The sequence below is a fragment of the Erigeron canadensis genome, chromosome 5 (assembly GCF_010389155.1).
Source record: "Erigeron canadensis isolate Cc75 chromosome 5, C_canadensis_v1, whole genome shotgun sequence".
Classification (NCBI taxonomy): Eukaryota; Viridiplantae; Streptophyta; class Magnoliopsida; order Asterales; family Asteraceae; genus Erigeron; species Erigeron canadensis.
Window position 1 is genome coordinate 24,933,455 of NC_057765.1, and position 25,294 is coordinate 24,958,748.

The window sequence follows — 25,294 nt, forward strand, 5'->3', positions numbered from 1 at the left end:
CAAATTGGGGTCACCATATGAACCACCATATCAAATGTAACATATGCGTCTCGTTTGATATAGTTGTTAAATCGGGTTTCAAAAGAGAGTTTTGATGTAATTTTCAAAGACCGAAAAAGTTATAATACCTTTTTGTTAATCAATTGTTGTTGATCGTCTTAAATTAACATAGACTTTGTAAATGATAAAAAAAAAAAAAGTGTAGACTGTTCGTATTGACATAGGCATGTAGGGATGTCGCACCCAAAAGGATTAAAAAAAATTAAAAAAGAAAAAAAATTGAGTAAAGAGCTATTATTGGAAAAGGAAAGAAAGAAAGAAACTGCTCAATGCCGCTTTCTGTGGGTTTTGAGCCCCAATATCTCGACAGTGTATGGGGGAAGGTAAGATTTTTCTGCGAGTTTTGAGCTCCAATACCTCGACGGTGTATGAGAGAGGTTAAAATATAGGTAGACCTTATCTCTATCCAAATAGAGAGACTTCTTCTATTTTCAGCCTTAATGGTAGTAAGGTCTTCTAACCTTTGCATGGGCTAAGAATCGAACTATAACTTCTATTTAGAGACGAGAGCGTTTATCACTAATTCAAAATTAAAAAGATAAAAAAAGGAAAAAAAAACAGGAAAAAAAGAGCTATTGTCGGGAGTGTTAGCAAAATAGCATCTAAAAAAAAAGCCCACTAACAAATTTTTCTGGCCCCCTAGGTGTTGGTAGGCTGGTAGCTACTAACTCCACTTGCTTTATCCAGTCGTTTTTGCTCCGCCGTGCACCACCATCGCCCACCCTTATCCCCTTTTCCACCACCATGGCATCCATATCTCCACCACCAACTTTCCCATTTTCCGATCACAAGCTCACTTTCACAGCAACCCCTATCCACTCTTCATTCAATTTGTCGACTACAAATACATTATTCTCCAAAACTTTCAACCCCCCAATAATAAATAATATTATCTGCAGATGCCAAAATAATAATAACAATAATAATAATATTAATAATAATAAAAAGGATGATGAAGACCCTAATAATAATAATGGATGGGATTATTTGTTGAAAGAAAATGTTGATAATGTTGTTAAATGGTTTAATCAGTTTATATCTACTGATAAATATAGTGAAAATGCTTTCGAAAAAGGCGAATATTCGAATAACGATAAGGATAGTGGTGATGAGGAAGTTAAGGAAGATTGGAATTGGGAAAGATGGACCAAACATTTCAATGAGATTGATGAACAAGAACGAATTGTTTCTATTCTTAAGGTATATATATAATTCATATTTTTGTGTTTTTATTTTTTATTTTTGAAGAAATGTATATGGGCATATACAAAACATGTAAAGTATATGACTAAAAATGCCCAACATGTTAAGCATACAAGTATAACAAGCATACACACATACATGCATAATTGCATATATAAACATTTTATATAGTTAAGTAAGATTATACGAATATGTATTGGGGAAACTATACTGCTATGCTAGAAGTGATTTAGTATATCAAAAACTCGATGTGAAACTAGTGTCTACTCAAGGGATCCTAGGTCTCCTAATCTGCATGGAAACTACCCCTTAAGGTGAATGTCCATCCTATTCGTCTGTCCTATAAGTATATCAGGGCATAGAACCGAACAAGTATTCATCTATCGTTACCTAAATCTCTTGGGCAACCTATACAAAGCTACCTCAAAAAGGGAAAACAAAGCCCCTAGTAGTCTGTTCATTTATTCTAATGTTAATCATCCAGTCTTCGACTCTTCGGACAGGCAAAGCTCCTTTAGGTCATTCTTTAACTCACAGAATATATACTAACATGTAAGAGCTCTCAATTTTATGGATTTTAAAAGCTCGAGCTCCTTGTGAACTTGCAAAATTTTTGGGAGATTTTGAGAAGTAGTTTAAGCTTATGAAAAATAGCTTTTGAATGATTTTATTTCACATTTTGAGTTTTATTTGTATGACATTTTTCATTTATAAGTTTCAACTATTTTGCGAAACAATACACAATCTGTAGAAACAAAAGCACTAGCTACGAGCTCTTAAATAAGCTATAGCTTTAGCTACTTTCACCTAAATGCGCGTGTAGTTCCAAAGTAGTGTATATCTTCACTGCATGTTTTCGGTTTAATTACTTTCTAAATTATTTGGTTCAAAGGATTTTCCAGAGTGTTAAATCGAGGTTTATGCTCTATTGTTGCCAGTCAAGTGGTCATCGACTCATGGGCATGAAACGCTAGCATGTCTATCTTTTGTATGTTGTTAGCGTGAATTACTCTCTTTCTTTTTTTTTTTTCTGAACCGCAAAAAATAAAATTAAAAAAAAAAAGCCCTTTTTCTGATAACACCGTTTTTGGACATGATTATAACATAATTGAGATAGTTTTGTTCTGGTTTGTGGAACGGAGAGAGTGTCCTTATAGGTATGAAGTAGCCCTGTATTGGCATGAAGGGGCAGCTTATGATGGCCTTTGGCGATTGTCGACTGTTTCTGGTATTGTAAGAGAGGGGAAGAGAGGGTGTCTCGCAGCATGGATGTTAATAGTTGATGAAGTCGAACATTGTGACTAGTAGTGACGAATCTTAAATTAGAGTAAATACTTTATATATATTATAGATAGTAAGCATCTTATTCATGTAGGCTTTTAGTGGTGTGAATATTTCAACATGTATAGATTACTCTCTTTGTGATAGGATTTGTACATCTATTTCATTACAGTCACAACTAAGTCGTGCTGTTGTTAAAGAGGACTATGAAGATGCTGCAAGGATTAAGGTTGCAATTGCAGCAGCTTCAACTAATGACATTGTTGGCAGGGTAATGTCTCAGTTGAAGGTATAATACTGATGTACTTTGTTATAGTTGAAAACGTCACATTTGTAATTAAAGTATCTGTCTTGCTAATAATGTGTTACATGAATCATGGATGCAGAAAGCCATAAAGGAAGAGCGTTACAAAGATGCAGCATTTGTACGAGATTACGCTAATGCAGGTTTGGTGAGTTACTACATTCATTTTTGCCGTTTAATTGATATAATTGTTTTCCTTTTTGTTTGGGTCAGAAATTTTCGTATGCATGTTTCAATTCTTTTATGTATATTGTTATTCTATAGTCCATGTCTATGCTGACAGTAACTATCAGCTGTCTGTCTATGTTGTACTTCCGAACTGCATTTTATGTATTTATGTGCTTTACATGTGATTTACTTGAATACTTGATGTTACTTCTCTTAAAATTTAGGTCGGTTGGTGGGCTGGATTTTCAGATGATAGTAAGGACCCTTATGGTCGGATCATTCGTATAAGTGCAGAGCATGGAAGGTACCTTGCAAGAAGTTATAGTCCCAGGTAGAGTGGCTACTCTATACGCACCTTTATCACCATCTCATCCTAAACCCATTAATTTATAAATACCCTTAGAATAAAATGGTTAGATACTTTATCACTATTGGTTGTATTTCATCATTTTGTGATGCATTTTATAAGTACCATTTTTTGTATCTTCTATTAAAGGCTTGTTTTTTAAATTCTAGGCAGCTTGCCAAGGCTACAGATGGTGCCCCATTGTTTGAGCTATTCATTACAATGGACGAGAAAGGAGATTATAGACAGCAGGTATATTTCTTTATTTGGCTCAGTTAATGTTAAGTTTTGACTTAACTTGCCGTCGGATTGAATTTTCATGATCAGGCTGTATATCTGAAACGGGTTGAGGGTCCTCAAGATTTTCCGATTGCTTCCTCCTTGTCACCAAGTCTTATTACCAAATTGGGTACTGTAGACTCTATAGGTGACAAAGATGATATACTTGCAAAAGATAGTGAAGATGCAGATGGTGATGATTCGGCTGAGGAATTTGGTTTTGAAAACATTTTGAGAGATATGATTCCTGGTGCAAAAGACGTGAAAATTAAGGTGATGAATGTGACATCACCGGAAAAAATAGATAGGGATTTTATATCAAAGGTGGTTGAACAGATCATGGAGGAAGAAGATGTAGATGAGGATGAGGACGATGAAGAAGAAGAGGATGACACCGATGAAGTCAAAGATGAAACTGGTGTAGAACAATATGATATTGATATTGATATCGATACTGATAACACAATAATTGATGGTGAAGTTAACAATCAAATTGCAGTTAAAGTGGTAGTTGGTGGTCTGGTACAAAAAGTATCAAATGAGACATCACATAAAGATTTAATTCGAGTTCCAGCTAAGCTTGAAAAGAAAAATCCTTTGTCATTCACTTTCTCTATAGAAAAAGAAAGGGAACAGCTTTCTTCCAGCAAGGCACAATCTTTGAAGGAAGAAGATGCTAAGGTCCGAGGTAGCCGTAACATAGACAGTGTCATGCTCGATCTTGCCAAGTCTATTGGAAGAGGGAAGATACCCATGAAGGTCAGATTTGGGTACATTATTTTGCTATATAGCGGATGAGTTTATCTTTGGTGAAAATGCGCAGGTGGACAGGTTAAATAATGGATCTAGATGGGTTGAGCTAAATGGTCATATAACTAGTCTGGATCAAAACAGCCCCTATTACTTACTTTATTTGATTCAAAAGGCGAATGACTCCCCAACAAGTCATATGGGTTGGGGCGCTTGTGATAAGTTGCCTTGGATATACGCGGTTCGGGTTGGGCTAATCTGCAAACATTCTTTTGTACAAAACTTTGAATTTTGATAAATAATTGGGTTAAATTTTGATTAGTAAAAATACTTTGCTAGGATAATTATCTAACTTTCTTATAGTAAAATGATGTACAACGTTTTATGCATTCAAACACACTTGGGATGACTTTCTACCCATTTGACCAGTGTGCGCTCTAGTGAAATCTTTTAGCTTAATCCATCTGGCTCTTAGGGTCCTGTAGATTAAGCATAACCCAAATTGACCCGTTTATAGGTAAGTCTGTCAAAGTTCCACCCTTAGTTTGGACTACTCATGTTTGTCAATGCCTTTAAGATATCGTTTGATTTCTCAGGTGCTCAAAGATGTGAACCAGTTGATAAATCTCAGCCTTAGTCAAGCCCAAAACCGTCAGCTATTATCTGGATCTACAACATTCAACCGAATTGAGCTTCCATCAACTCAGGATCCTTTAAATGGTGTTCTAATAGATGACAACTTTTAGCATACTAGTTTTTTCATGCCAACGGTTTTAGCATTATGTTGATATTTTTGCCATGCATTGTGGCAGGACTATATGTCGGAGCACATGGAATTTACATTTCAGAGGTGATTCATTTAAAACGTAAATTTGGGCAGTGGCAAGAGAATGGTAACATGAAAAATCTTGAGTTTTATGAGTATGTAGAAGCTGTAAAGATTACCGGAGATCCTTATGTTCCAGCTGGTCAGGTAAACAGTGAACTTTCTTTCATCTTTTTTGTTTCCTTACGTATTAGAATCATATACACACCATTTTACATCTTGCAGGTTGCATTTCGTGCAAAAATTGGAACTAAATATCAGCTGCCGCATAGAGGCATCATCCCAGAAGAATTTGGAGTGGCAAGTCTAAACTTTTACTCGTATTTTATTTTATGATATGTTGTGAGCTTCTCTGAGATCTGATTGGTATTCAGATTGCTAGATATCGGGGACAAGGGAGGCTTGCAGACCCAGGATTTAAAAATCCTCGTTGGGTCGATGGTGAACTTGTTATTCTAGATGGAAAGGTGTCCATTTTTATTTCCTTGACTTGATTTTCAAATTTTTAGGAGTTCCACTATAATTGTAACTGATGCCATAATTCTTACTTTCTTTTACAGTACATCAACGGAGGTCTTATTGTTGGATTTGTATACTGGGCTCCTGAATCCCATTTCTTAGTTTTCTTTAATCAGTTAAGGCTGAAGGAGTAGCTGACTAGCTGCTATATGTACATGAAGTCTAACGAATCTTTCATATTTGCTGGTTTAGGTTTTATTGGTACTGCTCTTCATCTCTCCCACACATAAAAATTGCATTCGTAGTATATACTCATTAAGAGTTCAGCCGTATTGAACTTCTAGATCTAATTTAACTTTGGTTCTATAACTTTAAATGACTTAAAGATCTTTTTAAAGCCGGAGCCATGTTTGCATTGCTTTAAATTTTTGTCTAGCATTCTCCTTTAGAAGTTAAAGATTACTTCTAATTGTCTTGCAGTCTCAGATGAGTTGTGTTTCCATGGAGTTCTAAGTGTGGAGCGGGAAGTGTATACCCTCTTGCTGTTAAACTGCAATCTTTCATCAATCAGCTGAAGAATGTAATTACGAGCTATTTGAAGTGTTAGTGCATCGGATGCAAGTATAGTAGTCTTCAGGCACACAAAATTTTGGCCAATGGAGATCCGTTGTCTAGAATAAGCTCCATTACAGTATCCCAAATCCAAACTAGTCAGTCATGATAGATCTTATGTAAGTTGTGAATAGAGGAAGTTCAAGTTTTTGTTTATCCTTTACATTTTAGTGCTTTGAAGAATTTGTTTTAAAAGTAGCCCCAAATGCTTGAGTTGATATGATGATCCTGGAGGATTAGTGTTTCCTGGGTAGTAGCAACTCAAGTATACAATATGTGGCATGTGCATTAGTTAATTTTCTCTCTCTATTGATCTATCAGCTGTCTTGTTGCTTACATATTTAGTAATGCGAAACTTTGTTGTGTATGCGCCAGTGTTTGAAATTTTCATAGTCTAATTTTGCTTCTTTTAAGATCTATTTTTAGTAATGTGTAGGTTTTGTAATATCTTCCCATTTCATCTTCCCTAAATGGATAGTTTCAAGGTTCAGCGGTTGAAACATACATCCCAATATCTTGTTGGGCAAAAAAAAGGGCCAGAGTAACTTTTCAATTTCTTGTACACGGCACCAAACTTTACAATACTACGAGATCAGATTAAATCTGTCAATGCTTCATTCAGACTGTAATACAGATTTTACGGCTGTGAATGTGCATTGTTATGATTCAAATTTGTTTGTCAGTTAACTTTTGCTTGGTTGTACACCATCAACTCAGTCCTTAAAGGTAGACATCCTTCTCCCGAACCCTCCAGATTTTATATCATAATGCAAAATCAATGATTTCAATGCAGATAGTTTCTAGGTTTTCATGTATCTTTAAACTCAAAAAGGAAAAGATGCTAGAAAGTAAGTTATAATTATACATGGCAGAGTGGCAGACAGGGTCGAGTGACACTTTCATCTTAGGTAATTCGTAGTTCATAGTTATAGGAGGAACACACATGTAAAGGAACTAGCACACTGTGTTTCCACAGACATGCCGTAACGTACATATCATAAATTACTTTGGTGCACCAAAAGACACGTCCTTTGCTATCTTTGCTCCTCTGCCTTTCGCCATGTAAAGACCCATATGGTGCATTATCTCCTGCCAAATTGTCATTGGTTTGATAAACCAAACTTTGATTAGTAATTAAATCAAATTGCCTTGTATCTAAATCTTATCTCTTATATGTTTTGTAATCAATATTTAGTAGCAGACTACTCGATAATATGAAGTAATAGAGACTGCTTAGGAGTAAAAAACTAACCTGAGGATGAGCTAGGGCATCTTTACTTTCCCTTGCAGCCGATGCTGGGAAGTCAAAGGTGGCACAGCCATGGGAATAGACTACTACATCTTGCAATGGTGCAAGGAAACCACGGTTTCTGGCTGATAGTGTGGAGCACACAAAATCGAGAACGCATATGTCTGTGCATATCCCGGCTACTAACAACTTGAAAAAGAACACATATGTGTAGTTTTAGTTATAGGGGGATGTTTAAGAGTGCTTTCTTTTTTTCCATATATATAATAGTGTGTTTTCAAAACAAGCACTTCCAAGAGTGCTTAATGAAAGTGTTGACTTTATGAAGCTTAGGGAAATACTTACAACTTGAATGTTATTGGATTTCACCCAGTCCACAAAAACATTTGAACCATCTTCTTCAATAGAACCTATATATCCATCATAACAGTCCTTGCGCCTTATAGTTACACTTGGCTCTTTCTCCAGCCACTGTAGATCTGTAGAGAAGGAAAACTATGAGACCAAAGATGGGGTACTAGGACAACTGGACAAGTGGTCCTAAAACTGAGTTTTTTTCAAACCCAGGATTCCGACATGGTCTAACCGGTCTTTTTGATCCAATGTTAGTAGTAGGGGTGTTCATCACCCGGTTTGGTCGCTTTTTGGCAACATTTGGGCTGAATCAGGAAACCTAGTCTGAAGTATTATCATTTATTAAACCAAACCGGACCAGTGGGATTATAAAACCAAGCTGACCAAACTATCCGAATCTGTTTTGGTCCTGCCAGTTTAATGGTTAGAAGCATAATTTTAAACTTAATGATTTTAAGTAATCGCCTTTAATTTAGACAAATACTTTCAAACTTAATGATACATATGAACTATATATAACCTTGTTTAGTAAAATATAAAGGGGAATGAAGATATATCATATATGTGTTTTGTTATAGAAATGAATATGATAACCAACTTGCCAATATGTCTATGTAAAATTTATTTAATCTATATATATAAAGTCGGCCGCTAGGGTTTATATGGCCAATAGTTCCTCTTAAATCGTCGGCCCAACAAGATAAAACAAAGTAGTTTTCAACTTTTCAAACCGGTCATGAAGAACTTATCTAAACAGGCCAACTTGACATGGGTTGGCCCCGTTTGACAGTTTAAACGGTATGATGAACACCCCTAGTTAGTACCAGTATGCAACTGATTTCGGGCATAAGAACACAAACACACACATATATATACATCCATAAACATGCACTTTTATGAGAGGGATGATCAGAAGGTATGGTACCAGGAACCAAGTTGGATTCATCAGAGCCAGCAACACAATGGGCAGGATAAGGGTGCTCAAGTTTTCCAGGTTGATGTGTATCTAAAAATGCAAGAACTGGCCATTTGTTGTCACAGAACATCTTTGACAGCTTCACTGACTCATCAATCATACTCATTATCTGGTTGTTTTGCTCTCTAGGTGCCTTTCATTATTAAAAACACAATCATACAAGCTTTATACTTTGATTGACCATCAGATAATTTTTTTTTGGGTAAAAGGCTTTAAGCACGGTAAATATATTACGCCAAAAAACACCAAAGTACATAGGCAACATATATAGCATACATAACCGACACAACCACTATCATCAGATAATGTTCAGATTAGTGTGTGTGAGATTGTTTTTTCTTGCTTACAAACATACCAAGTTTCCAGCTCCAACAGTGCAGAAGCCATTAATGATGTCAACAAGAACAAGTCCAGTTTTGACATCATTTGGTACGCATATGGATTCTTCCTCTAATGGTATCTCTTTCTTCAAAAGCTCAAGTGTGTGTAGCACCATTTTTGCTTTTTCTTATACTTTTTTGAGCTTCAATAATGGTTTTATATATAAGTAGTTGAGCAAAAGAGAATGGCCTACATCTTTGAAAATTGAGAATACAAGTTTGTTGTTTTGTGGAATTTTGTAACAAATGTAATAGATAAACGACACATAATGATTCTTTTGGAATTTGATAAGTTACAAAGTTCTTGTGGAATTTTGCTACAAATTTTATAGGAAAAGGACATACAAATTTTTAATTTTTTTTTCGTTTTATTTTTTACATATTTTAGTAAGATTAGTCATCAGTTCACATTTGTAAAAATAGGTATCGATTATGATTTTAAACTAGTATAATCAGACAATACGACTTCCTGTCTGTGTCACGTCCATTAAATTAAGAAATACCAATTTCGGTCTTAGCCTATGTGTCGGGTAAGAACGTCGATACAAAAGTGCTTTGGTATTTGAAATCAGAGGTAACACCTCTGGACTATAGGTTGATAATACGTAGAATGTGGCCACTTTTTTTGGCAATTCGAAATTTCGAAATTTAATTAGGTTGTAGAGCCTCTTGTTTCTCGGATGCGAATATGAAGTTTAATCTTTAATATCTTTTGCAATTTCTTTAGTCATTTTTGAGAAACCAAAGATAATTATTGTAATATTATTAGTATCTTTTTTTATTTAAAACAAACAGAAATGATTAACCCTCCAAATTAATCAACTTAAAAATTTTTCTAATTACATAATCATAACATGTGGCATGATTAAGAGATAAAATTAGATAAAAAGATTAGTGGAATCCACGTGTCAAATTTTAAAGATTTTTTTAAATGATTTTTAAGAACATATTTATAAGGATTAATTGTTTTCCTAAAACAAAAGATAAAACCAAAAAAAAAAAAAAAAAAAAGAAAAATATAATAGTAGGGAACCCAATTTGAAGTTACTTTTAGTTCACGATAAAATTCCACCATCACTCAACACAAAAATAAAATGCAATCACCACGACCACCCAAAACCACCATCACATCCACAACAAACAACTTTAATCTCATCATCCCAAAATCCCCACTTCACATCCACCCACAAATCCTCAACCAACATATTAAAAAAACAACATTAACAAGCATGACTTCTATTTTTAGTAAGTTTAAGGTCAATAATAATAATAATTCCAAAACAAACAACAACAATAGTAATTCAACTGAGCTTACTACTTTCAGTGACTTCGCTGGAAAACAAGGAGCTGATGTGGGTGATGATTTATTGGTTTTGTTTACTCATTTAGAATATGCTTTCAAGAAAATTGCAGCTCTAGTTGCTTCTCCTGTTCATTCTAGCCATGGTATAGCCTCCGTTGACGCCGAAAATGTCGGTGCCGGTCGAGATAAGCCTAAGCCACTTGACATTGTTTCTGTATGCGTGCTACTCATTTTTGTCTTTTAATATTCTAATAATTAATATACTTTGAGCATTTTATATGAAAATAGAAGCCAAACAGGCAACAATCTTTTAGAGCGTTTTTGATCATTTACCTACCCCCACCAAGATGTTTACATAGGGAGTTTTTGAGGAAAGAGTAGGCATAACCATCCACATATATATACAATTTGTCTACCATAAGTCTAGAAATTGTAGGGCAAAGCCCTTTGGTTGAAGCATTTTAGTATACCATTAATAGCGTGTGAAAATGTTAATCGAGTTTGAAAATGTATGAAATTATTTATTGTATGTATCTAACTTTGATGATGATAACGTGATTAAGTTTTGTTACATCCAAAGGTAAAAGGAACAGATCAGAATGATGATTTGACGAATATCTGTTACATTTTGTTACATAATAAACCCGTCATTTTGTACATGGAAATAGTTTGATTTGTTAGCTGTAAGAAATTGAAACATGCTTTCACCTTTATTCTTGCAGTCTTGTTTTTACCACATAATGTAACATATTTTAAGAGGTAAGAAGGGTTAAAGTATGTTCATTTTGGAGCAATTAAATGCAACTTAATGATACTTAATACCACAAGGGTAAGTATGAGGAGGTGTCCAGAGGGTAGACAGACTGCGTCTAAAATGACCTACAACTTGTCGCTTGAGTGTGTGGATTTCATTTTGCAGCAATTATTTACCATATAATATAAGATGCTATAAAAAGAATACAAAGAAGATGAATAGTAACAACCTCAATCAATATTTATAGACTAACAACTAGATGCTATGATGTAGAGACTATGAACTCTAATATGGGTCTAAGACTCTAAGCTGACACGGCCTTACTAAAAGTGAAAGTTTGTTACATTCTTACATGTGTCAAAAAATAATGTGATGAAGTATATTGTATTATGGTGCAATTAAACTTAATTTGAATATTTGTATGTTCCCAGAATGAGATCATCTTGTCTTGTTTGAGAAATTCTGGAAAAGTTGCTATTATGGCATCAGAAGAAGATGATGCCCCAGTTTGGATAACTGATAATGCGCCATTTGTGGTAGTTACGGATCCTTTAGATGGTTCCCGTAATATTGATGCTTCTATACCTACTGGAACCATTTTTGGGGTTTATAAGCGGTTAATAGAACTTGATAGTCTTCCAGTGGAAGAGAAGGCGATGCTAAATTCGTTACAAAGTGGCAGTAGGCTTGTTGCTGCAGGTTATGTTCTTTATTCTTCAGCAACCATAATGTGCATCAGCTTTGGTTCTGGTGCACACGCGTTCACTCTTGATCATACGACAGGAGATTTTGTTCTCACTCATCCAGACATCAAAATTCCTCCTCGAGGTAATTCACTTTGTCCCTAAGTTAACGCAACTATTAATAGCTTATGGCTATTCCAATTTGTGTTTTCTTGGTACCAAAGCAAATGAAAGAGATATATATACCACTTTATTAAGGATAAATTGAGAAAGGTGAATTATCATATCACAACTCCTTTTTAATTTGTCGTGTAATTTTAGCCTTATATTACTTAGTCAGAGATCTAAAGACTTGGAGACCTGTGATCGACTCTTGATTCCTCATGGTTTCGGGCATTTACCGCTTGAGCGTGTGGGCATATGTGTTATCACTCCTGTTGTGCCAGAGTGCACGGGTTCCAACTTCCAGCATACCGCCCACCTTGCCACCTTGGATGTCACTGTTGGGGTTTGAATCATTAACATCTAACACTTGCCGTTCTAAAAAAATAATAAAAATAAAATAAAAATGTCAGCCCTAATATGTTAAGCTGCATTTAGTATTGGTTATGTTCTTTTTCTGAGGTTCCCGTCATTCACATTGAGAATGATGGTTTAAGGCGGTGTCATTCACTTCATGTGAAAAGAAACAGACTTAAAACCGACAATACAGGGTTCGGTGAATTTTTGAAAGTGAAATTGCAAAGGTCAATCTAGATTAAGTTTGATTCAAAACTGTTCTAACAGGCCAGATTAAAAAAATGAACTACAATTGGAACGCCTCCAGCTCCAAGAGTCACCAAAGATTATTGTCGGGTTTTTGTAATTATATTAAAAGAATCACTATTTCTTAAAAACTCAGATAACTGCACAACTGAGTTTTTGTAAGTGAACCCGACCCGTTCCGTTTTGACTTAGTCTGTAGACTTTACCCTATTCGACTTGCACCTGCTTTGAACAATTATCCAAACCATCTGCCTTGCCACCTTTATATGAGATGTGGAATAGCTTTGAATGAATGAATTCAATAGTTATGTTCATCTAATTGAAAGTTTGTGTTTTCTTGTATCAGGCCAAATCTATTCAGTAAACGATGCTCGATATTTTGACTGGCCAGAGGGTCTAAGGCGATATATTGACACTATCAGACAAGGTAAAGGCAAGTTCCCTAAAAAGTACTCTGCCCGATATATTTGCTCATTAGTTGCCGATTTTCATAGAACTTTGATGTATGGGGGAGTGGCAATGAATCCTAGAGATCATCTTCGACTTGTCTATGAGGCAAACCCTTTGAGTTTTCTAGCAGAACAAGCCGGCGGAAAGGGGTCTGATGGTAAGAACCGAATTCTTTCACTTCAGCCTGTTAAGTTGCATCAAAGACTTCCATTGTTCTTGGGAAGCCCAGATGATATTGATGAGTTGGAAAGTTATGGTGATGTTCAACAAACAGTAAATCCCGGTTATGATGTATGATACAGCACGTTTATATTCTCATGTATATATAGCAAAACTGTTTTCACGACTCTCGACTATAAATAACAAATTTCTCTTAGACAATGTTCTTCGGTTTTTGTAAGGAAAGAAAAGAAAAGAATCCAAATGTTTATGCTTTTTTTTTGTTGGTAAATTTGATTTGTTTTTCTTTCTATAATGGTAAGTCTTGTTATAGTGCTTTTGGTTCGCAGATTCCGATGGAATTTGATGGAATTGGAATTGAATTTCATTCCTTAGTGCGTTTAGTTGATAAAAGAATATCATTTCGTTGGAATGTGAACATTCCCTCATTTGATGGAATTTATATTCCATGGGGATGGGGGAAGGAATCTTATTTCGTCCCTCACTTAAATCTTTTAAAAATAAAAAACATTCCGTTAAATTTCATTCCATCAGATTTCAATTCCTTCAATAGATTCCATTTCTTCAAAAAATATTCTATGACCTAAACGTGCAGTTTCTGGTATGATGTAATATTTTTGGATCATGTTTAGGCCAAGTAACGATGAACATCAAATCATATACTACAACAATAATAAATCTCAAAAATGTAGGCTCTATCCATCATCAACAACAAATCAAAAAAATCATCAGATCGACTCCACTTCACCATTGCTAAATTACCTGTTGGATTCGAAAACTTTTGGTCAAGGTTTGTTGCAAGATCAAATTTTGAGTCGATTAGTGGTAGTTTCAAGTCTTAATTCGAAGAAAACAACAAAGTTATCGCGATTTTAATTTTTCCAGCGAATCGCCATTTTTTCCGGCGAGTGTTGGATTCGAAAACTTTTGGTCAGGGTTTGTGCGGGATCAATTTTTGAGTCAATTGGTGGTAGTTTCAAGTCTTAATTCGAAGAAATAATAAAGTTATCGCGATTTTAATTTTTCTGACGATTTTAGTGAGAATTATGATGATGATGATGATGATAGTATGATATGATATAGATACAGATACATTACATATAACTGGATGGAAACCTTTTGTAGCCGAAAAAAACAATCGACTCAACAATCGCGATCAATTTTTGAGTCGATTGGTGGTAGTTTCAAGTCTTAATTCGAAAAAATAATAAAGTTATCGCGATTGTTGAGTCGATTGTTTTTTCCGGCTTACATTACATAACTCAAAAAATAAAGTTGGTTACACTAGATAGTAAGTCGAGTAGATGAATACATTACATAGCCTTTTGGTCATAGTTGGTTACAATCCCATGTCTTTATCTCTACATTTTATCTTAAAACAAAATAACACATAATGTCATATCGGCAATTTGTAAACTTTTATTTGTAATTATTTTTAACAGAATTTTATTTCATTTCAATTATTAAATTACACGAATATTTGCGATGAACCCGTAACTCTTGAAAAACCATCTAAACCTATCCTTAAAAAATTGTGATACTCGAATTTATATGGATCTTTTAAATGTTAAAGGCCTTATTAATAAGTTAAATAATGATTACACTCTAACTTTAGAGATAAGGGAGTGAAAACGGAAGGAATGAGGTACGTCAATGAACACCATTCTGTATGCGAGGCACGCAAGGGACGAGACTAATATGGTGAAAGTCATGCCTTTAATACGCATATCTTTCAGACCTTTTGTGACTTTTGTTCTATCCTCATTAAAAGTTGGTTTGAATTGTCGTTTTCAAACAATTTGAAGATAAAAAACATTGTATCATTTATTTATTTTTTTCTAAATTAAGTTGCTTTGAACAGATAAAAAAAACCCGACATCATTATAAAGTAAAATAATAGTTGAAGTAATATCGATTCTCTTTTTCATTTTCGTACAAAATAAACACAACAAAAATACAAATGGTTTTTCACTTTCAAAACTCAACCATTTGTTTACCCTATGAATTCAAGAAAACAAACCCGCTACTCAACCCAACGTAAAACGCACGGTTTGACAACAACACAACTAAGAGCGCGATTTGACATCCATGCAACCAAATTACCTTGGTGGCCGTGGAAACACCCTAAACACGGTTTAGACCATAGATATGGATTTTTGGACACCTGAATTTTCATAATATTATTCTAACCAACAATAAGAAGTTTTTGCAAAATAATTAAACCATCAATAAAGCGGTTTTATTGGCCTTCTCGATATGGACACAAATATGGAAAACATGATTTAACGCATTAACTATCATGGTATCCCAAATTAACATGTTTTCCTAAACAATAAAACATTTAAAATCATACGATTTAGCTTATTTTGTTAACCTTTAATCTTTTTTGATTATTAAGTTTGTTGCCAATTCACGTAAAGTAAAAAAATGTAGGATGACAGACACTATTAATTCTCTTGTTCTTCAAAAACCATATAAAGCTTTGTGGTGTTTATTATAAGGGGAAATTGAAGGTGGAGTTGTCTCACATTTAAGTTGGGTGAAAAATATCTCAAATTTTGTATTGGAGTTAATTGCAAGATTGGTCCCTGTGGTTTGTACATTTTAGCAAAGGGGTCTCTTTTTGAGAATCGTTGTAATGGGGGTCTCTATTTTGAGAATTTTTTGCAAAATTGGTCAATTTTGACGGATCCGTTAAAGGGGGCCGTCAAGTGTGCACGTGTGGGGGTATTTATGTACTTTCCACCCCACAGGGACCCCTATTGCTAAAATGGAAAAACCACAGGGACCAATCTTGTAACTTTTTTTAAAATCCATTACTAAATAATACCTTTTAATTTTTTCATAAAAGCAAAATTCTTATTAAATAACTAAATATAATTTTTAACACTTTTTAACTTTTCATGATTATTTATTGTTTAAAAAACTAAAAACATATTACCACTAAAAATTCTAAAACTTATAAATACTTCAATTTATGATTAAACTCCAATTCACATAATAATGTATATTTACTTTCTAAGAATATATCAAAGATTTTGTTTTTTAAGGCAAATATCAAATTACTAGTTTGCTTTTTCTTATATTTGTAAATTAGAATTTATAAGTTTTTTATTTGCATTTATTTAATAGTATATCTTTTATTCCAAAAAAATGTTTTTAACTTCTTCTGTGTTTAACACGAGGATAGATAATTAAAATACCAAATATGACATTTATATTATTTGAACAGAGTTAGTAATTGTATGTTACAACCTCTTGAATTAAGTTAATTATTAATTATATTAATAGTTGTAGAAAAAGTTTTATAAACTTACAATTTTTTAAAGTCTATTACTAAATAATACGTTTTAACTTTTTAAAAAGTTTTATATAAACTTACAATTTTTAAAAATCCATCACTAAATAATACGTTTTAACTTTTTAAAAAGTTTTATAAACTTACAATTTTTAAAAATCCATCACTAAATAATACGTTTTAACTTTTTAAAAATTTTTATAAGCTTACAACTTTTAAAAATCTATCACTAAATAATACCTTTTAACTTTTTAAAAAGTTTTATAAACTTTTAATTTTTTTAAAAATTCATCACTAAATAATACCTTTTAACTTTTTAAAAAGTTTTAGAAACTTTCAATTTTTAAAAATCCATCACTAAATAATACCCTTTAATTTTTAATGGTAATATGTTTTTAGTTTTTTAACAACAAATAATCATGAAAAGTTTAAAAGTGTTAAAAATAATACCTCCATTGCAACGATTCTCGAAAAGGGACCCGCCTTGCTAAAGTGTACAAACCACAGGGACCAATCTTGCAATTATTATTCCATAAATTTAACGGGGCTCATCATTTATTAATTATATAAAAAATATTAAAATATATTATATGAGGGGTTTTTTCACTTAAGTTAGGTGTGTGACAAACTCACACTCATTTTTCCCTTATTATAATGCACAACTAACATTATAATTCAACAATTACGAGTAATATTTTACCATTAAAGAAAAAGGTCGTGCTAAATACAACTTTAAAGTTATAATTAATGTGCATAAATACTTATAAATTTATTTTAAAACTTAAAGGTGAGCTTTTCATATAAAATACTATGAGTATACGAATTCTTCATACAAGTTACTCAAAATTTTTAACATTATATTTAACCGTTTTATCTCTATTCCCTAATAAAGCAAATCCCCCCTATTAAATATTTCTGTCTTTGAAATACCTTATTTGCCTTTAGGCTTTTTTGTTTTTTTTCTTTACGTAAATACCAAAAATCCCTAATAAAGCAGACTGACTTCTCCACTACTGTCGTTGCATTGCACGGATACCATGTTCGTTCGTTTATAGAAAAAAGTAATAACCAAACAAACCTTTGAATATAAAAAGTTGTAAATGAAGAAAAGTGATAGGTAGTTGACTCCTTTCCTTCCTTTCCTTTTGACTAACCCCACTTTCACCGCCACCCCCAACACACAGAGACATGAACGACGCTCCGTTCACCTCCCTTCCAATTTACACCGCCGCCATCACCACCACCTCCCCATCTCCTCCGCCACCACCCACCACCACCACCTCCACACCCCACATTCCAAAACCCACTTGTTTCCGAATTTTATGCCACTCTTCTCGCGCTGGCGGCATCATTGGCAAATCCGGTTCCATCATAAAACATCTCCAAACTGCCACGTCATCCAAGATTCGTCTTCTTGAGTCAAACCCATCTTCCGAATTTCGTGTTATTTCGATTTCGGCTGATTCCACTCTCACCAAAACAATGTCGTTTTGTAATGGGTATGAAAATAGTTATAATAATAATAATAATAATAATGATAATAGTAATGATGATATATATATGAATGTAAGTATTTCGAATGCACAAGAGGGTTTAGTTAGGGTTTATGAAAGGATATTAAATGTAGCTGCTGATGAGAATGATGATGATTATGAAACAAATGAGAATGTTGATGATAATTGTGTTGTTTCGTGTCGGTTACTTGCGGATACGAATAATGTCGGGTTTTTGATTGGGAAGAGTGGGAAAGGGATTGAGAAGATTAGGAAGGAGGCTAATTGTAAGATTAGGATTTTTAGTCAAGGAAGATTGCCTTCTTGTGCTTTGCCTAATGATGAATTGATTGAGGTTTGTGTTACTTGCTTTTACTTACTAGGTTTGTGTTTATGTTTATGTTTATTTTTTTGGAACAACGATTTAGTAGTTAGCATTCGAGACAATGATATCCAATTGGGGAGCTCGAACTATGCATGCCTGGGATGAAAACAGGATTCTCGAAAACCCCCTTGAAAACATGATACTCCTACAAATGTAGGAAGTTGACATTCGAACCTGGTGGATTTTCCCAAGGTCTAAAACCTTAACAATGGGTATGTACATTGTCTGATGCTGGTCCTTGATAAATGTTGGTTAGGTTGAAAGAACCACAGGGTGGTCAGGGTCCGGCGGATATATATGAATTGAATAGAATACGGATATGGATGTGAATGAAGAATCATGGATCACTTTTTGAACACTCGATATGATTTATCATATACGTAGATACACACACACATATACATACATAAATTAAAATTTGAAACTAAATATGTGTTGGAGGGTAGGTGGGAATTGTAGTGTATGCAGATTTGTGGTTTTTAATGATGCAAGTTGGTATTTGGAAATTTCAAAAAAGATGGTATTATCTTTTTCTTTCAACAAAGTTTTGACCATTTAAAAACTTTTAGTGTTCTTTTAAAAAAAAAGGTTTAGTGTTCTATTGTTTAAGATTAACTTTGACCAGTTCAAAATATAGAGAAGGAAAAAATGACAACCCTTGTGTGGCCTTTCTGGAGAGCTGTACTTGTCGTGACTTCGAGTGATGGCTGATCTGGACCTTGTGGATTTTTCTGCTAAGAACAACAAATTTGAATACCCACATGTTAAATCTGAGTTATTTTTTGTAATCTGTAGTTGGGTTTAGTGATGGTCGTGAATTTTCTGCTTGTGGCAGATTGAGGGTGACATTCTTGCGGTTAAAAAGGCACTTATCGCCATTTCTGGTCGTCTTCAAGAGTGCCCCCTTTCTGAAAAAGAAACAACGGTGTTGGATAGACCTAACAACAGGTTCAATCGTGAACACACTTTACCAAATGGGTACAACCGGAAACCTGCATTGTCAAATGGGTACAACCGGAAACCTGCATCGTCAAATGGGTACAACCTTGAACCTGGTTTACGAAATGGGTACAACCATGAACCTGCATTGGAAAATGGGTATCGTCAAGAAGCTGCTTTACGAAATGGGTACAATTATGAACATGCTTTAACAAATGGGCACATGGATTTAGCTCAAGCAAGAACGTCAAATGAAGAACCTGCACCTAGGAACTCTTCTAGTTATGCTTTAGGAACTAAGCGTTTTGGATCTTTAAAGGCTGAAGCATTTCCTTCAGTGGACTTTAGACATTCTCAGGATCTGCATGAAATAGTTTTCAGGATCCTTTGTTCTAGTGATAGGGTAGGCGGAGTAATAGGAAACTCAGGGACAATTGTGCGAGCACTAGAAAATGAATCAGGTGCTCGCATAAGGATTTCACCTCCAGCAGAATATCATTATGAGGAACGATTAATCACCATAACTGCAATGGAGGTTTGTTAGTTGTATTTTACACCTTATATGTTTATATATAATATTTTTCTTATAAAATAATCTGTTAATTTGGTCATTGTGTTTTTGTAGAGCTCAGAGTCACGAAACTCCCCTGCACAGAATGGTGTCATTCTTGTTTTCAATAGGTCTGTGGAGGCTGGCTATGAGAAGGGGTTAGATTTACCATCATCAGGAACACATATCACTGCTAAACTTGTGATTCCAGCCAACCATATGGGTTGTCTGCTGGGCAAACGCGGTTCCATAATTGCGGATATGAGAAAGGTAACTGGTGCATATATTAAAATAGTTGGTGGTGAAGAAGGCCCGAGATTTGTTCCTGAGACTGATCAAATAGTTTTGGTGAGATCTTTATGTTTCTTATATCATTCAATGTATCTCAAGAGTTTTCTAAGTTTATTTTGCTTTTAATCTGAATTAATCAAATTTTTCGGCTGATTAGATTACAGGAGAGTTAACCAATGTACGAGATGCTTTATACAGTGTCACTCGCAGGCTGAGAAACTTTATTTTCTTCTGTAAAAAGTCAAGTGGCCCTAATATCAGTGGTGCTTATGGACATGGAAGCGGTCAACCGCCTTTCAGAATGCATCCTTCCATTGCCACTGATCAATTTAATCAGCATACAAGTTTGATGCAGAGTATGGATAATCTTACGCTCAGTAATGTAGATCATCCTTCATCATCCAGGCCACCGCAACCTCGAGTAACAATTTATTTTTATTTTTATTTTTGTATGGTATGTTTTATTTTATGCTTTTGTGGTCATACTATGTATTGTTTCCAGGCAGGAGATAGAAATCCGATGGATGGACATGATGTTGACAGAGGATCTACTTCTTATAAAGGTGGCATTGAACTTGGAAGGTTTGAATCATACACCATCTCTATGTTTATAGATACGGGTTTTAGTTTAAGCACACCAACGTTTGTTGTATTAGCCTATTAAAAATCATTATAATAATTTTTTTTTGCAGAGGAAATAGATCTGCTATTGTAACAAATACGACTGTGGAAATTATGATTCCAGAAAATGATATCGGGTTGATTTATGGAGAGAATGGAAGCAATCTGACTCGTCTAAGACAGGTAACTAAATTTGTTTGTCTGCACTTCAAATATTAACCTGATCATGTAAAATCATCCTTGACTGAATATATATCTTTTTTGAAGAAGAAGAGAGGGGGCTATTGCCTAATTCATATAAACATGGTCCTTTACTAGGGGGTGTTTGCATTTGTGTCTTGAAAGTGATTTTCTGATATTAAAAATCAGAATAACTTGACTTAATCAATTTTAATACTATGGGGGTTGTGAAAGGCCGTGTCTGGATGTGCTTTTATTCTTTAGTGTCGTAATAGTTAGATAGACACGTTTGAGCGTTTGGCAAATTCTAATTATTTAAGGATTTTGTGTATCAAATGACCAAAATAAACTTTGTTGTGGAACAAGAGGAGACATTATATAAGATGGGTGAAAAAGTCTTGTTTTATTTCGCTCTTAGATAATTGGGTTTACTTTTTATTAGAACCAAGGCCCGTAAAAGAAAACCAAACAGCTTTGGCCAAACCCAAACCATAAGCCCATTACTGGGCCTGCCCAAAACTATAAGCCCATTGCTGGTGAGGCCCAAAACCATTAGCCCGTTACAATTCTTTACACACAAAGCGTAAGCCCGTTGCTGGCCAGTCCCAAAACCATAAGCCCGTTACTATTCTTTGCATGCAAATCAAGACCTTTTTTGTAACATATATATATATACATACTAATAATCAAATATTGAAAAACATGATAATATTTTCAGAAGTTAAAAATCAGACTACAACGACTTCAAATATCTATTACCATATAATTAATCCACAACGTAAATATAAACAACCCTTTATTGATTAACAAGTTTTGATTCCATTATGTAGACTTTGATTGGTAGATGTTAGACGTGCCTTTAAGAAAATACAATAGGATGCTTTAGCTGTCCTACAAGGTCTTATTCAACACGGCATAATGAAAGTTAATTCCAGTTTACACCGTTCGTAATATCTAATTTCTTCTAATATATTTGGGACAAGTTAAAAGTGATACTATAACTTGTTCAACTGTTGAAAGTCAAAGGTAGTCTATTTTGTCACTTCATTAAGAGTCATCTGGGAGCATTTTATTTTAAGATATTCTGGTGCTGGACGCTGGTATACCGTCTAATATCGTCCAAAATTTCACTTTTGTGTTGTATGAAACCAGATTTCCGGTGCAAAGGTTGAAATACATGAAGCCGGCTCAGGATTGAACAACCAGATCATTGTCATATCTGGCACCCCTGATGAAACCCAGTCTGCTCAAACCCTCCTTCAAGCATTCATACTTGCTGACCAACAGTGATGAAGAACTTGACAAGCTTTCCGGGTAGCTGAATATCTAATCTAGTTTATAGATATGAGTTATAGCGAATGACCTTTCAGGAAAGAGAAAAGCAAAACAAGATTTTTTAGCTTGAGTGCAAGTAATACTTTGAAGGTCATGTGTTCACTAACTATTTTTCCTTTTTGTGGATTTTATAAGTAGCTACTTTCCGGATGAAAATATGGAAAGGTTTAACCTGATGCGCAACTTGATCTGTTTTCAAGCCAGATCATGAGGAACATATAGTTTTATAAATACTATGATATCGAGTAGCTAAAAATGACACTTCAGTTGTTTTGATCATTTAAGCAAAATATCGAACGCCGGATGAGTAGAAATGGCAAAATCAACCTTTAAAGTTATTCATTTTATGTTTTATTGCTGAAAACCGTTATTGTAATTCTCATTTTTTCTGTCCCATATGGCATATATGTTTGTGATCCTTGTTATTGTTTCGTACAAAGTTATTTTGACTTATTTTTATTAAATAGTTTATCCTGATGGTTTGTTTCTTGTTAGTTGTTTAGATAGGTGGTGCTTAACTCATCTTCATAATCTTTTTGGAAAGAAAGATGACATTACATACTTGAAATTCTTCTGACTTTTTTGAGAGTTTTCATTATATATTCGTATAACGGAAAGTAAACTAGATCTGCTTGATCCGGTATATAAAGAAAGCTTTAGAAAGAGTTCTTCATCCAATTTCTTTATACAGATCATAATTATAGCATCACAAGGTATCCTAACGATAAGGTCTAACTAGTTATACAATTTTGAAATCACCGTAGGTACATTAGAAGTGACTCTAGGATGTTTGGATACAAAGGAAGAGTTTTGGTCAAATACGTTTTAATGACCTAGCATTAAAAATCGACATGAAAATCAAAGTGCTTAGATTTGAGTTTAAACAGTTTTGTTAACCTTAGAATGATGTTATAAGACTTCCCTTGAAGTTACAAGTCGATTGAATATGGAACGAAGCGGGAACCGAAAAGTATCTGTGAGGACAGTGGAGCACGACTTTTGTGCAGAACAAAGGCCGTGCTCCCAGTGCCGTGCATAAACCCTAAATTTCAAACTAAAAACTCATCTTGACCTAACAATCGACTAGGAGAAGCTTCAAGACTCAAACTTAAACATAAATGAACATAACCCACATCACAAACTCGATGGATAACACCAAATCTTGCTCAAATTGATCCTTAACCCATTTCAACCCTAATGGAACCCTAGTTTGACCAAACTCGTTTTTGACTTGATTCTTGACCCAAAAACACTTGAATATGACTAGAAACATGATTATAAACATGAAATGGTGAATATGAGATAGTTTTAACTAACCAAATCTTCCACCAAAGTGTCAAACCCGAAAATGACCCGAATGAGAAGTTTCCTTGCACTTTGAGAACCCAACTTTTGATATATTGTTAAGATGATGATAAAGATGAAAAACCCTAACACAATCTAACTTGAAACATTCAATAAGGTGTATTAAACTTAGTGTGAGAGAGTTGAAGGAAAAGTGTGTTAGATCCAGATCTACTGGACTTACTCCTGACGAGAAGACTGGAGTCCTCTGAATATTTGTCCAGAAATTATGAGAAGACCAGTGAACCATTTACTTGTACAGGAATATGGATTCCACCAGATTGGTTCACTGGACTTCACTCCAGTCAAGATCTATCCACCGAAGACATTCTCACTAAAGTCGAAGACTGAAGTCTGAAGACAGAAGACTGACAAATGGCGGAGCCTACTGTTAGTCTTACCAGATCTCCTGACTGGAGTCCTTGGTAGTGTTCTAGACCTTACAAGTCTGAACACTGATTACGAGGAATTGACTTATTTGCCTTTGCACGCTTTTATCCGAAGAATCCATTTGTCTTTTGTTAAAAGTTCTTACACGCGTGTAAAGGTGATTGGTTAAAGTGTTACAAGTCACATCATATTGACTTTATTCATGCACTTTAACCAATGCTTTTAAGGAATAAGTATTATATTCCTTAAATGCATGAAACCTTATTTGTACGGCAAAAAGAATTAAATGTTAATTCTTTTTGCTTATAAATACCAAGTCATTTCCCTCGTCCAAATCACTTTTGCAATATGGTGTGTTTGCCTAAATACTCTCGATATTAACAGTTATACTTCACAACTTTAGATATTTCGTTCAAGGAGTTTATTTAGCAAATATAGATCACTTGTAATTCATAAGGTTGTTTAGATACTTACTTTGTAATATCTTGATTCCGCAAAAACCTTGTATTTTATTTAACATCAACAAATAAAATACAATTGAAAATTACATTTGTGTTCCACCTTTTACTTACTTGTTTACTTATTTATTGCTTAAGTTTTTATTGCTTTATTTATATTCTTGCACTTATATTATAAGCAATACTATTCCAATCTAGTGCATATTTGACCTTGTTATTCTACACTTGTGGGTTAAACCATCGAGTGAGGGACTTCACAATTGGTATCAGAGCCAAAGGCTAATATACTTGCCTAGATATGCTTTTCTTGATGGCCAACCCAGATAATACACAAGGAAACCCTTTAAATGTTGAACCTCCTGCTATTTTTAATGAAACTAATAACAATAATCCACCACCACCTCTACCAACTCCTACTTCCCCATACGTGCATGTGCACTACTCAAACACTCCTATTCCCAAATTCAGTGGGAATGGTGACGAACTTGGGACGTGGAAAGCTAAGATGATTTTACATGTTAGTGGAATTGAGAGGAATATGATAAAAATTTTAAATGAAGGACCCTATATTCCTAAAAGCCCTCCGAATCCACTTCTTGACCCTCTTGGAGCAAGATCTGGAAGGGAA

General features: G+C 34.4%; 4 protein-coding genes across 4 annotated transcripts; 3 read left to right on the forward strand and 1 right to left on the reverse strand.

Moving 5' to 3' along the window:
• The first annotated feature begins 657 nt into the window (after nt 1-657).
• LOC122599136 (protein EXECUTER 1, chloroplastic-like) lies at nt 658-6,655 on the forward strand. The gene is made up of 12 exons (XM_043771593.1): nt 658-1,260; nt 2,717-2,833; nt 2,931-2,996; nt 3,241-3,347; nt 3,533-3,614; nt 3,690-4,400; nt 4,988-5,111; nt 5,204-5,364; nt 5,443-5,517; nt 5,592-5,684; nt 5,778-5,937; nt 6,157-6,655. The coding sequence occupies exons 1-11, from the start codon at nt 805-807 to the stop codon at nt 5,868-5,870; spliced, it is 2,085 nt and encodes a 694-aa protein (XP_043627528.1). The 5' UTR covers nt 658-804; the 3' UTR covers nt 5,871-5,937; nt 6,157-6,655.
• Nucleotides 6,656-7,127: 472 nt separating this feature from the next.
• On the reverse strand, nt 7,128-9,391 carry LOC122599137 (nicotinamidase 1-like). The gene is made up of 5 exons (XM_043771594.1): nt 9,223-9,391; nt 8,817-9,000; nt 7,883-8,016; nt 7,541-7,726; nt 7,128-7,377 (listed from the first exon to the last, which is right to left on the reverse strand). The coding sequence occupies exons 1-5, from the start codon at nt 9,361-9,363 to the stop codon at nt 7,291-7,293; spliced, it is 732 nt and encodes a 243-aa protein (XP_043627529.1). The 5' UTR covers nt 9,364-9,391; the 3' UTR covers nt 7,128-7,290.
• A 906-nt stretch (nt 9,392-10,297) lies between these two features.
• On the forward strand, nt 10,298-13,632 carry LOC122600864 (fructose-1,6-bisphosphatase class 1). Its single transcript, XM_043773642.1, has 3 exons — nt 10,298-10,764; nt 11,736-12,132; nt 13,099-13,632. The coding sequence occupies exons 1-3, from the start codon at nt 10,342-10,344 to the stop codon at nt 13,497-13,499; spliced, it is 1,221 nt and encodes a 406-aa protein (XP_043629577.1). The 5' UTR covers nt 10,298-10,341; the 3' UTR covers nt 13,500-13,632.
• A 4,153-nt stretch (nt 13,633-17,785) lies between these two features.
• On the forward strand, nt 17,786-22,568 carry LOC122600785 (KH domain-containing protein HEN4-like). Its single transcript, XM_043773545.1, has 7 exons — nt 17,786-18,528; nt 19,394-20,032; nt 20,123-20,395; nt 20,496-20,759; nt 20,841-20,920; nt 21,031-21,142; nt 22,292-22,568. The coding sequence occupies exons 1-7, from the start codon at nt 17,869-17,871 to the stop codon at nt 22,427-22,429; spliced, it is 2,166 nt and encodes a 721-aa protein (XP_043629480.1). The 5' UTR covers nt 17,786-17,868; the 3' UTR covers nt 22,430-22,568.
• The last annotated feature ends 2,726 nt before the right edge of the window (nt 22,569-25,294 follow it).